The 15,580-nt window shown below is 45.3% G+C and overlaps 1 protein-coding gene across 1 annotated transcript in view; it reads right to left on the bottom strand.

Moving 5' to 3' along the window:
* LOC131911149 (rho GTPase-activating protein 10-like) overlaps window positions 1-15,283 on the bottom strand; it is a gene marked incomplete at its 5' end in the record, with an annotated part of 61,747 nt that extends 46,464 nt beyond the window's left edge. The window contains 2 exons of the mRNA XM_059263087.1: window positions 7,187-7,288; window positions 15,191-15,283. Of these exons, the coding sequence (XP_059119070.1) occupies window positions 7,187-7,288; window positions 15,191-15,283 (195 nt within the window). The remainder of the gene's footprint in view (window positions 1-7,186; window positions 7,289-15,190) is intronic.
* Between the last annotated feature and the right edge of the window lie 297 nt (window positions 15,284-15,580).

Below are 15,580 nucleotides of genomic sequence, written 5' to 3'. Positions count from 1 at the left end.
AGACTATTCAAACACTATTCCAACTTATCCTGCCTCGATGGGAAGGACAGAGGGAACACAGTGCCAGAGAGGACTGTGGGAAACCTCATCCCGGAAGACATCCTGAGAGGCATCAAGCAATGCAATTTTAGAACTTGGCTAATTTTCTTTTGAAGCATTCATCCGGGCCTGTCTCCAACAGAGCTGCACGGATGGAAAAGCGTATGCAATGAGGACCAGCCATGAGGGAAGTACAATGAGCCGCCACCTCACATCCACCCGGCGGCTGCCAGGAGGGAGGCAGAAGTGCTGCTGAGGCCAAACCGGGACCCTTGAATACTAGTGAGGGCAATAAATATGCCGTGTGTGCTCACCGCAGAAAACAGCACGGCAGGTCCAAACACCACAAAAAGGGGATGATGCTGTTATCCACCAAACACACTTTGGAGTACATATGCAAAATACCTGAAAACACGGACTCAAAAAGACATGGTACAGCCAGGAGCACAGCGGTGTACAGCCTCGAGCACAGCGGTGTCACATGGTACAGCCAGCGGTGTCACATGGTACAGCTGCGAGCACAGCGGTGTCACATGGGACAGCCAGGAGCACAGCCCTGTACAGCCGCGAGCACAGCAGTGTACAGCCGCGAGCACAGCGGTGTTATTCACAACAGCTCCAAAGTAGAAACAACTGAAGATTCTATGGACAGGAAAAATGTGCACAGAGATATAATCCGCCCTTTAAAATGAAATGGGCCAGAGGCTAGTTCAGTGGTTAAAAATGGCTGCTGAACAAACACGAGGACCCCAGCACCTACATAAAATGTCAGGTGTGGCCATACACATGCCTCTAACACAAACTTTGTGTATGGGGGGGGGGCGTCGCAATGAGGGCGTCCCCCTACTAGACCACAATGGCTGTGGGCACTAAAGGATGCAGAGATAAACCACTCCAGGGCAGGTTTTCAGGGAACAGCATCTGTTTGATCGCACATGAGCAACCACTCAGACAGCGGAAGCCTATGGACTGTGACAGGTTAGCCCTTTACCGTGGATTGGACAGTGAGCGCTCACACCACCAGGGTCTCTACACAGAAGCAGCACATAAAGGAGATGGAGAGTGCAGGCTCGTCCACAGGCCAGCTACCGGCTACTCACGCCACTCAGAGTTCTGACTTCGGGGGCATGGTGGGCCGTGCTTCTTATCTAGAGGCGCAGTGTGCCAACAGGTCATGCCTACATTTTCTCCTTCAGGGGGTGGAGGCAGGAGGATTGCTGGGGTTTGCTGGCCTTCAGCATAGCCCCAGGTTCAAGGCAACAGGGCAGCCAGAATTAGAGCAGGACACCCGATGTCCTGCCCCTTGCTTTGGCCTCTGCACACAGGTGTGCACACTCCCCACACACCACACAGTGAACTATAACAAAAGGAGGCAAACCATAGTGGTGACATGAACTCCTGTAACCACAGCTAAGGCAGCAGGGCAAGTGAGAGGCTAGCCTGGGCTACACAGCAAGACTGTGGCTTTAAAAAGAAAAGAAAGCAGCCGGGCAGTGGTGACACACGACTTTAATCCCAGCACTCAGGAGGCAGAGGCAGGCAGATCTCTGAGAGTTGGAGGCCAGCCTGGTCTACAGAGCGAGTAGACCAGCTCAGCCAGGGCTACACCGAGAAATTCTGTCTAAAAAGGAAAGGAAAGGGAGGGGAGGGAAGGGGAGGGTGAACAGTTAGCCTCTCATACTAAATACATCAGACATAAAAACAGAAACTCCAAATACATGAACTACCTAAAACCGACAGACAGAGTGACCGTCTGAACAACGGTGCTGCTGGAAGCCTTGGGGGAGTCTTCACAGGCAAAGGGTTCCTGTAAGCCCTGGAGACAAGGGTGGGAATGGGCTGCACAGCCAAGTAAGGCATTAAGAAGCCAACGACCTTGTACAGTTCCAGCTAAAACAAACTGGAAGATAAAGAGTGTACAACAAAATTTCAGGAGTTTCTACAAACAATTAAAATGCTTTAAGTAAAATAAAGTTTAAATGTAAAGTTACCAAATGAGAGTTTCTACCTAAAAATCATGACTTTACACCCCAATAATCAGTCTGATTATTCACCTACCAACAGAGGAACCCACAGCTAAAACCCTGCAATCATGCTGAGCAGCTAAGAAACGCTCCTGTGTTCCTTCGTTTATCACCACTGGGGATTATGTGTGAGACGGGACGACTCCAGCTGCTCTTGCTGTGGCACTCGCCTCACACTGCTGGTCATCTTCCATCGCCACCCCTAATGTTCTGGACATCCAGAAGGACTGGGCCATGTGCTTTACGATTCAATCACCACAGTCCCCAGGTCACAGTTCGTTCATAACTTACAACAATACCACAATATTCCAGCTGTACTTGTGGGTACAGAATGATTACTCTCACCCTGCCCAAGTCTAAAATGCTCTCACTAAGTTTCTCCCACATATTATGATTTGGATGTAGCTTACCTGTGCCAGACAAACTTTAATGTACTGGAAAGCCTGGCCTCTGATATGTCATTCTTGGGGTGATAGAGTCAAGAAATGAGGCCTTGCTACAGGGTTATCAGGTCATGGAGGCACTATTTTTGGAAGGGATTAATGAAGACCTCATGGAATTCCCAAGTAACTAGGCTGCTTTAAGGAGCGCGGCACCTCCCGAGTCTCTTAAACACACATCATCACATGAAGCACATAGCTATGGTGAGGCCCTTCACATCAAAGCCAAGCAGATGCCAATGTCATGCTCTCAGATCTCCACAACTATGAGCTAAACAAATCTGTTTTGTGTATAAACCACACATCCATGTGTTTTGTAACAGCAACACAAAATGGAGTAACACATATACTAAGCCAAAGTTGTTTGCTTTTGATAAACAACTGCATTTTATTACCCAATTGGAGCTCTACACAAGTAGAAGACAGAAGATGAGTCCCACATAAAATTATTATTAAAGTGTTACTTCTCCAGTGATATTTAAACTGAAATAGTACCCTTGGTCTACTGGAGGGAAACAAACATTAAAAAATAAGAAAAATGGAAATCTTCCCCCCGCCCTGGAATTTAGGGAAGGTGAGAGTTCCTGTGCATGGTACCCATAGAGTGGGAGCAGCAGCTCCTAGGAGAAGAACAAAGTGGTCAGCAGGGAACACTACAGGACCCTGCTCTTCTCTTTCAACAAGAATTGAGAATGACGCCCACACCTTTCTGCACCTCTGCTCAGGGTCATCCCCAGCAACCTTAATTAATCTCCTGAACTAAAGTCAATTCGATGAAGATCAGCCACACATTAGCAGCTCGAAAAAGCAATGAGCATCCAGAACCAAGCCTTCTCCTCTTTAAATGCCTCTTCCCTTCTAATGTCTACATGCTTGCAAGAAGGCTGTTTCGAATAGAAGTCTATGTTTATGAAGAATAAACAGAACAAGAGAGAAAAGACGGTCAGTTGAAATGGAAACTGAAACCATTCATCTTTGGGGCCTCTTCAAATTCATGACTTGCAGCTTAACTGTCTTTGGGATTGGAGACATGGCCAAAGCCATAGCTCACTGTGCACACATCCTGTTTGTATGCTCATACAAACTATTAGGCAGACAGGGGACCAAATTAAAGCAAGACTGTAGCCTTCACAGGGCTTATAGCCATTGAAAGAAGCCATGCAACAGTACATAATAAGAGGAAGAAAAACAGTAAGCCAGAGGAAGAAGGTCATCCTTACAGACAGCAGGAAGAAGTTTTCCTAACACATGGCCTGAGTAAAGGGTATCTGGGACAGTATCTGAAGGAGGCAGACTGGTGGGTCTGGGCTGGAACACACTGGACAGGGGTTAGGGTGTGCTCAGTAGTGAAGTGTATTCCTGGAATGTACGTGGCCCTGACTTCAATTACCAATGCACCAGATTAAAACAAAAAAATACCATATTCTAAGCAGCAAGAAGAAGAAATGCAAAGCGCCCCAGCAAGAAACCTGTCTGCCCTGAGTGAGCAATGCATAGCACATAGGGTCCTGGGTCCCACAGCTTCTGGATGCGCCATCAGCAGAGCTTTCAAAAGAAAACGGAGCATGAGAAGGGGCCACATGCTGATGGATGAGAGTGGAGTGTGGGAGCTGAAGATGCCTCCTACATTACACACAAGGAACATTCAGGAGTAGATGGCTAATTAGAGTGATGTGGAGGTAGAAAGTGACTTGAGGCATAAAAATTGTCTTTGAAATAATTGAAAGTAGAGATAACGGAGAAGAGAGGTAACAAAGAGCAGCAGGCATAAAATTCAGCCACTGTCCTTGCAAAACAGACTTGGGGGACAGTGAGAACCCACCATATGGCTTCCTACATAGAATGCAATAACTAAGAAGAGAACAGAGCCCTATACCTCGAGCATTGTTGTGAGGATTAAGTGGTATAAAGGCTATTTTTCTCTTTATAAAGTAGTAAATGTCATCCAAATGTCAAAGGTATAAGAAACCCAAAAGAAACTGTTGAAGCCACACACACAAGCCAAGAAGAATGGACAGCTGAATTCAAAAACCATCAACAATTTCCAGAATTTAAAATCCTGAATCATGACATGACACTAGTGGAATTCAGGTGTTTCTGGTACATAGACTGCTCTCACCCAATGTGAGGTTGAACTGTTGACCTTGTGTACATCCTACTTCACAAATGAGTCTGTCAGATACGCTAAGCCTATAGGCTGAAGATGATGCCCCAGTATTGTGGAGAAACCTCAGGTGACTGTCCAGGCAGCTGGCTGTTTCTGTCAACTCATGTTTTTTGGAAGTTGCTTGTTTGCACTTCCTGGTTTTTTTTTGTTTTGTTTTTTTGTTTTGTTTTGTTTTTTTAGGTAATATTATTTCCTTCTTGGGTCTCTGGAGGGGTTGAAGATTAGATAGTTATAGTTTTCCTTATTAAGAATTTTAGAAAAGAAACTCACTAATGAGGTGTAAGTGTATAGATTTGAAAGACATTATAAGATAGTTCTGTTAGTAATATAAGTTAGGATAGAAAGTGAATCAGGCACATTTTGGACTTACCAAAATAGGATACATAATGGAATTATTTTCTCTGAGTTTGTCAAATGCAAATGGACTAGACATTGTTTAGGTATTTATTGCTTGTATATATGGTATATAGTTATTGTACTTATTGTATATAGTTTTTCTTATATTAGTTATAACTTTTTTCCTTTTTTCTTTTTATTAGAATCGAAAGGGGAAATATGGTGATATTTTATTTGTGCTGAAATGTGATTTTATTTGTATGTTAATAAAGTTACCTGGGGGTCAGAGCTAATAGCAAGCCATTTAGCAGAAGTCTGGCAGTGGTAGCACATGCCCTTAATCCCAATCACATGACAGGCAGAATCTCTGTGTGTTCAAGGACACAGCCAGCATGGAGACACACACCTCTAATCTCAATACCAACCATAGAGACCTGGAGGTCTGTGGACGAGGAGGTCATGTGGTTGGGTTTACAACCAATGAGAAGGCAGAACAGAAAATCGATAAAAAGACAGACACACAGGAAGTAGGTCTCTTTCTGAGGGGCAGGATGACAGCAGACAGTGAGGGGTAAGAAGTCGGTCTTGGTCTTAGCTCTTGGCTGCTGCTCTGACCTCTTGGGCTTTCAACTCTGCATTTGGCTCTGTGTTTCTTATTTAATAAAACCGTTCAGAATTACATCTACAAACTGTCACTTGTAGATGTCAAGCCAATGATGTATGCACACATGCAGTCTGTATATAAAGCTGGTTTCATACTATTATCATCCGGATGATATGTCAACAAGTACATATGTAACAGAGCATTATGTACGGATTCATGTGTGCTCAAAAGCCAACAAAGGGAGGAAGGCAGTGTTCTGTTCTAAGTTACAACCTCAACTACGTGCCACATTATTGCTAATCAACTCCATGATCTGGGGCTGAGGAGACGGCTGGGTGTTTAAGGGAAGGTACTGAGGTCCTTGGTAGCTGGGGGAAAATAGGGAGTATTATGGCCCTACAGTGTATGTGTGCGCGTGTGTGTGTGTGTGTGTGTGTGTGTGTGTGTGTGTGTGGCGTCAGAGTGAGGGGGGAGTCTGTGTGTGCATGTATGCACATGTGTTTATCTCAAGGATAAAGAACCATTTTTTTCTGAACAAAGGAGTGCATACTGTTCTTGCACAGGTTCAGTTCCCAGCACTTCTAGGAAGTAGCTCCCAGCCAGCTGTACCTCCAGCTCCGGAGGACCCGTCACTCTCTTCTGGCCTGTGTGGGCCCCTACACTCATGTGCACATATATCCCCCATATACATACATGTATTATTTTTAAAAATTCAAAGAAATCTTTTAAAAGTCTATGTTCCATATTGTGAATAAATGAAGTTTCTATTCAAGCCTATGAGAGAGAGGAAAATAGTCTAGAAATTTACAAAGAAATGGAGAAAATGAGAGGTAAGATATAAATTCCTTTCTGCTTACATACTGCTTTCCAAAAAAAAAAAAAAAACCACCTGTCTATTAGCACAAGTAGAACAGATTCACTCTTTCCAACAAGACCCCCCAGCTCAGCGCTCAGTTAGATTAATGCTGCTGTCACATACATAAAACAGTGTGTGAGCTCATTCAGTTCAGTTCATCAAGGAGACCCGAAAGCCAAGAAGAGGCCTGTCCCTGCAAAGAAGAATGGGGTGGGGGCGGGGGGGGGGTTGTTTGTTTGTTTAGTTTTTCAAGACAGGGTTTCATAGCCCTGGAACTTACTCTATAGACTATGCTGGTCTCAAACTCACAGAGATTCTGCATCCTAAGTGCTGGGATTAAAGGCGTTTGTGTTGCCATCACGCCTGGCTGTGTAAGTTCTTTATAATACTAACATTGCTCCTGTGAAAAACTCAGAGCCTAAAAGTTACTGCTATAACTCCATACTTGATCAATACTGTAAGACATTCATGGGGTTGGGGATTTAGCTCAGTGGTAGAGCACTTGCTAGCAAGCGCAAGGCCCTGGGTTCGGTCCTCAGCTCCAGAAAAAAAAAAAAAAAAGACATTCATTGTTGCCTCATTCACAGAACTCTGCTCTTAATTCATTGCAGTATCTGTTTTCCCCATGTCTATACAATCTCAGGTGAAGTTTTCACAAGGAAAGAAATTTTTTAAAAAAAGAGGTCACTACATATATCAAGAGCAACATGAAAAGAATACCTCTTGCAAATGTGAGTCTTTCTTCTTGGCAGAGAGAGTCAAGTGTTTATCAATTAGACTGTAATTCTTTTCTGTCTCTTTGTCAAACTTCTTCTTTTCTTCCTACAAAGAAAAACCAGGCAATGTTGATTATACATAACACACATAAATCACATGCACAGTTACATCTACTGGAGGCTAAAAATACGAAAAATGTTTAAAAAAAAAAAAGCGAAGAAGCACTACTGTGAAGGCACTGCTGAGGCAAGGCCCCTGTCCCCAAGCCCCCTGTCCCCAAGCCTCTTGTCCCCAAGCTCCCTGTCCCCAAGCTCCCTGTCCCCAAGCCTCCTGTCCCCAAGCCTCCTGTCCCCAAGCCTCCTGTCCCCAAGCTTCCTGTCCCCAAGCCTCTTGTCCCCAAGCTCCCTGTCCCCAAGCCTCCTGTCCCCAAGCTCCCTGTCCCCAAGCCTCCTGTCCCCAAGCCTCCTGTCCCCAAGCCTCCTGTCCCCAAGCTCCCTGTCCCTAAGCCTCCTGTCCCCAAGCCACTGCTACGGATCAGAGTCGGCACCAGGGCCACGGGGCCACGGAGACACTCTCCTGCATCCCTCCTCTCAGGAGTTTCTTCCCAACCCTTTCCTTATGTTCAACTCTTCACCGGAGTTAAATCACCTCACTCTTCTCTCACAAAAAAGAAAGACACATAAGGGGCTAAGCTCAAGGAACAAGCTTTCTCGGGACTTTGCGCAGAGATGAAATTCACGTTAGACTCAGTCAGTTTAGCCACACAGATTTTTACTCGTAATAATTCTAGAACATCTCAGGGAAGAAAGTCATCAATAGTCCAATATGAATATAAGGACACTCTACCCAGAACTGCTACTGAGTTTCCTGACCTTACAAGGATTCATACACCACCTAGCACAGCATCAGTGGTCAACGGACCCCAACACAATGCTGACGGACTACGGAGAGCGGTTTGGTTGATTCCACACACGGGCACGGCCTTGAGCTAGGATTTGCTTTGCTTTGCTACAAAGGCCTTTTGAGAGAACAAGTCACCAGCTCCTGCGGGTGAAGATGGCAGAGCAGCCCTCGCTCGGCTCCCACACTTCTAACGAACATTTTGAAGCCTGTCTTGGGGATGTTAGAAATAAGTCCATCTGCACCAAACCCCCCTACTCTCAGCACGCCCAGGCACATCTCCTTCCTTATTTTCTATTTTTTTCTAAGTCAAAGATAGTGAACTACCCTAGTCTTTTCTAGCCAGTTTTCTCTTTTAGTGGAAGATGAAACAAAGGATGTGGTTTCTGCATCCTGGCATTCACGTCCCCACTGCACAGGGCTACAGGTTGAGTTCTGGGAGCCTAGGACATCACAGCCTCTGCGTCATCACTTAAGACCATAAGTTAGTCCCCATTCTGATGAAGGAGAGACTCAGGAATTGGTGTTTCTTCCCAGTTCTAACTACCAACTTGAAAAGCCTGAAAACAAAAATTTCAGGACCAGAGAGATGGTCCTTTTCCAGAGGACCCAGGTTCCTTTCCTAGAACCCAAACAGAGGCTCACAAGTGTGACTCAGTCCAAGGGGTCCTGGTGTCCTCTTCTGTTGTCTGTGAGTGCTATACGCACATGATTCACAGACACACATGTAAGCCCAACACTCAGATATATAAAGTAAAATAATAAGTAATCTCCCAAAAGGTCTGACAAGGAGAACCTAAGTTTTCTTCAGAATGATCTGGGAGTATTTTGTGCTGACTCATCTGTGGAGAGCCCATGGTCCTTGGGTGTGTGAGGGACAAAGCAGGAGTCAGGCAGGCAGCTTTCCTCTCACATTTCCAAGTTGTCACGCTTCCGCCGAAACGGAAGCACTTTCTTTGTCTTAGGTCCTGGGTAGGCTTCTCTCTCAGTGTACAGCATTTCTGTAAGTGTACGGTACTGATTACAGTTACAGTTGGTTACTATCTTTTCTGTTTCTCCTTACGCTTGTCAACTATTTTAACAGCAGGAAATAAAGTACAATCCACATCGCTGCCTTCACATCACCACGCATTTAGAAAGCCGACAGCATGGAGAGCGTACTATGGCATGGATACGCCCTGCCCACTCAGTGTGCTGTACACCTGCAGGACAGCCACACACCACTCTCTCGGGACCTGCCTCTGCACTTAGTCAGGAAGGGCAAGCCATGCCTCTGCATTTACCACAGCGTGTCCACAATGCATAACTCCATCCTAAGGAGTACAGTCTTTACAGGCGAGGACTAGGCCAAGTTTTACTTGCTTCTCTGACTCCATCCAAATCACAGAACTGGATTCAACAGCCAAAACCCCCAGCACACTCAGCAACATGAGTATGTGAATTAATGTGTGGGTAAAGTTGGGGATGAAAGAAAACAGCAGCACAAAGGCTTTCTTTTCTGTTTGTTTGTTTGTTGTTGTTGTTGTTGTTGTTTGTTTTCCGAGACAGGGTTTCTCTGTGTAGTTTTGGTGCCTGTCCTGGAACTCTCTCTGTAGACCAGGCTGGCCTCAAACTCAGAGATCCACCTGCCTCTGCCTCCCGAATGCTGGGATTAAAGGTGTGCGACACCGCCGCCAGCTTAGGCTTTCTTAACTAAGAGTTTTATCTAGGAACCAGTCACACCCACCTACTGAAAAGAAACTCAGGCTGGCCACGTTCCACAGCACTGCACAGGTGCTGCAGCCTCTGCTCCAGGAACCTCAACCCAGACAATTATTTCCCCTGCGTTTATTCTGAGTGTGGCTGCAGCACATCTGTTCTTTGTGTTCATGTCTTGTGCTAAAGTGATATCAATCTTAAGGACTGTGGCCGGGAGCAACCAGTGAGAATGGAACACGTTCTTTCCAACGCTGCACACAGGAGACGGATAGAATACACATGGCAGCAGAATCCTGGAGTTCAACTTCGCTGCGAGAAGCAAACGTTTCTTAGGAAGCAGACATTATAAACTCGGGAGAGTCTGAGCCAGTCGGTCCTCCAGTGAGGTGTGACTGGCTGGAAAAGAGGTTAAAGTACCGCACCGGCAAGCCAGACAACTTTGTTTACAGATTAAATACGGCTCATAGGAAGTTATCTATAAGTTATCTGTTATAAAATTGCACACGTAAAAAAAGTAGAGATGTAACTTAAAATAGTAGTGTGGGATAAAACAGGACCAATATAAATGTATAATAGGAAGAGGAAATTCATGAACCTAAGGCCCACAACTCAAATTAGCGGAACTCTTAAATATCATTAAAAAATAAAATATAGCCGGGCGGCAGTGACACACACCTTTAATCCCAGCACTCAGGAGGCAGAGGCAGATGGATCTCTGTGAGTTTGAGGCCAGCCTGGTCTTCAGAGTGAGTTCCAGGAGAGCCAGGGCTAAAAAGAGAAACCCTGTCTCGAAAAAGAAAAGAAATAAAATATATACAAAGGTCCCCGCAGAAAGCACACCATTTTAAAATATATTATTTAACTAGTGGGATTGCTGTAACTATTTAACTGGGAAACAGAAACAGAGCCCCACCCATATCAAAATTAATTCCAGATGGGCTGAAAAAGTCACGAGTTAAAAATGAAGCTATAATAAAGAGATTGTCATCAGATCTTAAAATAAAACACACATCACCTAAGCAAACAACAGGCAAAAGCCCAAAGAGACACTCCAGAGTTCCAAAACGTGGACAGCACTCCAGTTAAAGGGGTAAACATCACATTAGGGGAACTGCAGCCAGTGTTAGCATGGATCAGGCATTCTCAACGCTTCCATGAAAACAGGAAATAATAATAAAAATATGCACATATCTGTAAATCACACCAGAGTTTTTGGTGTCTTTTGGAAGAGGAAGGTGTTTTTATTATGTTCACTTCAATATGACTATCTTTGTGTAGTTGTCTACATTTTATAACTTTTCTTGGGAAACAGGTTTTCCTTTCCAGCTGTACACATTAAATAACATTCAATGTTTGAGTAGTCTAGATGATTTCAACACCTCCTTAGGGGATTTCAGTTCTTCTCTTTTTACTTAATAAGGAGGGGAACTATACTCCACACAGGACACAAGGCCGCAAAGACAGGCAGCAATCACCAAGGGACCGCTTTAAACAGTCCCCTGCCCCTCCCTACATACTCCCCCTACGCAGGATCCTGCTGGCTCTGACCCCATGCTCCAGCTCCAAGCTGCAACAACATCTTACTGCTGGGTCAGACTCACTTCTAGGAAGCAACTCCTTTTCCCACTCTGAGTGTGTGTGTGTGTGTGTGTGTGTGTGTGTGTGTGTGTACACAAGTGCGTGCACCTCCCTTAACTCCTCCTTTCCTCTCTTCACACTTGGCATCCCAATGAGCTACCCAGCCCCATTTACAATCCTCCTTCAACTGCCTTTAGCCTTTCTAAAGAGAGAAGTCACCCCCCTCCCGTCCCCTACCCCAATCCAATGCCCGGCCCCTCATCCAGCGCTGTCAGAGGACAAATGAGTAGCCAGCACAGTATCCCAGGCCCGACACTGACCAGAGCCACACAGCACCTGAATACCTGCTGTAGGTTCACCTAACCAGTGTCTGCAGACAAATCGCTGGCACTCCAGAATGAAGAGTGGATTAAAAACCTGAGCGATTCTTTTTTGGCAAGCCATGGGGAGTAAACCACAAGTAGGAAGGCAGCAACTGCAACCATAAGCATCCGGCCCCAAACCTGACACGCAGTGGGTATTTCAAGGTCCTTTTAATTCTGGAAATCCCCTTCTGAGACAGACCGGGAAACTGAGGAACAGCGCCTGAAGTAGCTGGTCCCAAATCACAGATCACTCGGGGTGGTCTCCCTGCAGGGGCCGAGTGTGTGCCACAGCCATCTGGGGTAGATCCCAGACCTCAGCTCAGACCTCAGCTCAGCGTATCCCACCACTTTCCAGTCTCTTACTCTCCCACAGCCTTGCTGAAGGCCAGGCAGTGTGTTAATTTGCTGTGTGACAGACACGGATATGTGCTTTATAAGCAAAAGAAAAGTAACAGGATTAAATTGAAGCGACACTCCGCTTTTTCCAAACCACCTGACATGATAAGGTACTAGGGGAGGTTTGGTTCTACTCATGCTCTGCAATTATTTACAAAATCTGGGCCAGTTTTTATTAAGTATGCTCATTAGACATATTCTTAGAAAGAAATGTTTTCTAAATGTGACTGCAAGCTTGGTCCTGGGGTGAAGTGTAAAGTCACAATAATATGAAGCAAACATTTGTTTCATATCTTGTGTTAAAAGTTTGGGTCTACTGGGTAAAATCAAACTCTGCTCTCTCCGAGGTTGTCTTATAATCCGTCAGGACAGTTTAGTGGCTTCTATTTGACACTTAACACACTGCTGCTACTGTTCTAGACCCAGTTTGCACTATGACCCGACTGGTGAGGTGTCTGGGAAAACAATTTTCGATTCTCCCACTAGTCCTTGCACATTTTACTCACTGTACTTTGCCTCCAGTAAGCGATGGCTTTTAAGGTGCTGGGCGCACTGCAGATAAAAGCCAACTCTGTACAGAAAAGGGAAAAGCAGGAACGAGTTCAGAAGCGCAGCAACCCCGAGTAAACTCCCACGGGCACTGCAGCACAGCCCAAAGCGCCAGGACCCAGGGTCTGACTCCAGCAGACACACAGGAAAACACAGAAGAGTCTTCAAAACAGAAACAAGCCCAAACCCAGCAGACATGACTCAAGGCAGGCACATCAAAACACAACAGAATCGTCAGGAGCACCTCGGAGGTTTTTAAAAATCCAATTTACAAAAACCACCTAGCAACTTAGATTACACTTACACCACAGTTCAACGTGTAATTAAGGCTTCTAGAAACTAGAGAAGGCAGGCATGGAGGGAACCAAGAGCTCCACAGAAAAGCAAACAGGGTGAAATCAGCACACGGGAAAAGGAGGAGAGGAGAGGAGCTAAACGCTGACAACGACGTCTAAAAACCCTGATGTGGTCAACTTCTTAATGTGCTGTTTTCATCTCCACACGAAAACTGCTCCATGATGGTTGTCAAAACGGCCACAAACTAAGAGTTGAAAGTTTTTTTAAAGCACATTGCAACGGAACACAAGTGTGTGCTTGTCAAAACAGGACTGGGTGTCCAGGAAGCAGACACGCAGACAGGGAGGGACACACGCATACGCACGTACAGACGCACACGAGCGCACGCGCGCACAGAGGCATGTGAGCAGGTACCTAAACTGCAAGTTCCTCTTTGGTTCTCACAGAATTATTATAAACCAAACAAGCTCTTTTCTAGACATCTTCTACAAAAAGGCAAGGTGGAGAATTCTGGAAGTTAAAGAAAAATGATGCACGGTCTTGAAAGATTTAACAGTGTGATGCAAGAGATCGCCATTTCTGTGTTACTACATTATAGAGGGAACCACCTCTATTTATTATGTTAAAAGGGGGGAGTTCTCCCAGGGTCCCATCTGGTTTCTCCGGGGATATCAACAGACAAGACAGCAACAATACTGTACTCACCAAGAATGGAGCTAAATCCTTCAAAACCTACTGCCAAAAACACACTGAAACTGTAAATCAATGGCCTTCCGGTCAGCATTTGGTCACTACCCAGCCTGAGTCATATGCTACATCACTGCAGGAATCTCTCCCTTTAAGGGGCTGCTTATTTTACAAGTCGCTTCACTGAACAAACAAGAGGGAACATGAGGGAAACCTGGAGCCAGGAAAGGCACTGACAGAAGGAAGAAATGTACAAAACCTAGCGGGGTAAAGGGACAATAAAACATAAGCCATGTACTGGTTAAGTCACTTGCTTAGGGCAATACAGCCCCTGCCCTCCCTCACCCACTAACTAATGAAAGCATGAACTGAATGCTGTAAGCATATAGTGCCTGCCAATGACACAGAAGCATGTTCAAGCTTCAAACTAGAAGACTCCAGAGGAGAGCAAGACACCAGGTCCTTCACTGGACAGGAAAGGCGAGGATTTGTCCAAGAGTGGGAAGGTGCATCCGATCAGCTGCTGCAGTCAGGAAGCTAAAGCTCATTTACTGTCAGGAGAAGGGGTGGGGCACCCCAGACACCCACTATCCTCAATTTACAGTCTTTCTGTACATTATCAGACCAAATAAAAATACCAATACGACACAGCACTTAAAGGAGGAAGGAGTCTATAAATAGTAAACAAAAATACTGGAGTGTGTTGGGCCTACCTGTGCAGTCACAGCTACTGAGGTACAAGGTTTACTCGTTCTAAAGGATTTTGATTTTTTTTTCTACCTATGAAAAGTGGCAAACAAGACAGTTCTCTTCCCTACTTAAAATGAGTTATTCTCTTCTCTTTGGTCTAGGTCAAGAATGGCCAACAAGACACAAAGGGTACTTCTTCTCCCTCACATTAAAAAAGACAAAGAAAAAGACTGGTGGAAATTATTTTGCTAGGTTAACTTCAAGGCTGAGATCACAAACTCTAGAAGTTGCTAAATACATTCAGACTCTGCTGTGGCAAAGCTGCTTGCTATATTATTCCGGGAAATCCTGGCTACGTCCCAGATCCTTCCCTGTGAAGCTGTAGGTCACTGTTACAATAAACACTTGCACATAGTAGAAGCTCAATACACTTTTGCTAGAGTCAAGGAAATCACATCCCAACAACAGTAACCTCTTCCTAGTTTCCACGACATCCTGTGGGAGCAGAGTCCCTAATCAAAGCCTGGCATGGTCAGTTCTCCTACAACAGAGAGGCGTGCACACAGCTGTGACTACAGCACAGCGAGCGCCTTCTATCCAGAGAGGGAAACTTAAGCTCCCTGGAAAGGTTAGCCAAAGGAGATGACAGTTGTTTTACTCCGCATCCAGGTGTTTTTATTTTGTTTTCAATTTCACCTCCCCCAGGGGGAAAAGTGCATTTAAAACATCAAACAACAGATGGTCTCCCCTGCAAGCCCGCCACGCTGCCAAACGTGAATAAAGACTACAGCAGCAGCTACGGCGCCAGCGTGGTCTGTTTACAAGTGTGCTCAAGTTAGACACCAACCTTTACAGCTCCGAGTTGTTCCTTTCTGAATTTTTCCAAGGGTTTAATCAGGGTCTCAGTAACACTTAATGCCTGGAGAAGAAGAAAGAACAAAAGAACACAGCATTAGGAAGACACAGTACTTCATTTCCCTCCTGCACTCCACCAGAAGTAAAGTGAACAACATATTTAGCTGTTTGATCTCATTCTGCCAATATAACAACTAAGGCGCTGTATAACGTATTAAAGAGCTCCATATCTGTAAATGTTTTCAGGGAAGAGAGTTGAAGCAGCTGGCAGAGAACACGCAACTCAGCCCACAGCTCTCCACGACCAGCTATGAGTGAACAAAGGGCTCTATGACACCCACTACAGAAAGAACACTCGTGTTTGAGATCACCTCCTCCTCAG

The sequence above is a fragment of the Peromyscus eremicus genome, chromosome 5, assembly GCF_949786415.1.
Source record: "Peromyscus eremicus chromosome 5, PerEre_H2_v1, whole genome shotgun sequence".
Lineage (NCBI taxonomy): Eukaryota > Metazoa > Chordata > Mammalia > Rodentia > Cricetidae > Peromyscus > Peromyscus eremicus.
This window is presented reverse-complemented; position numbering and strand designations above follow the sequence as displayed.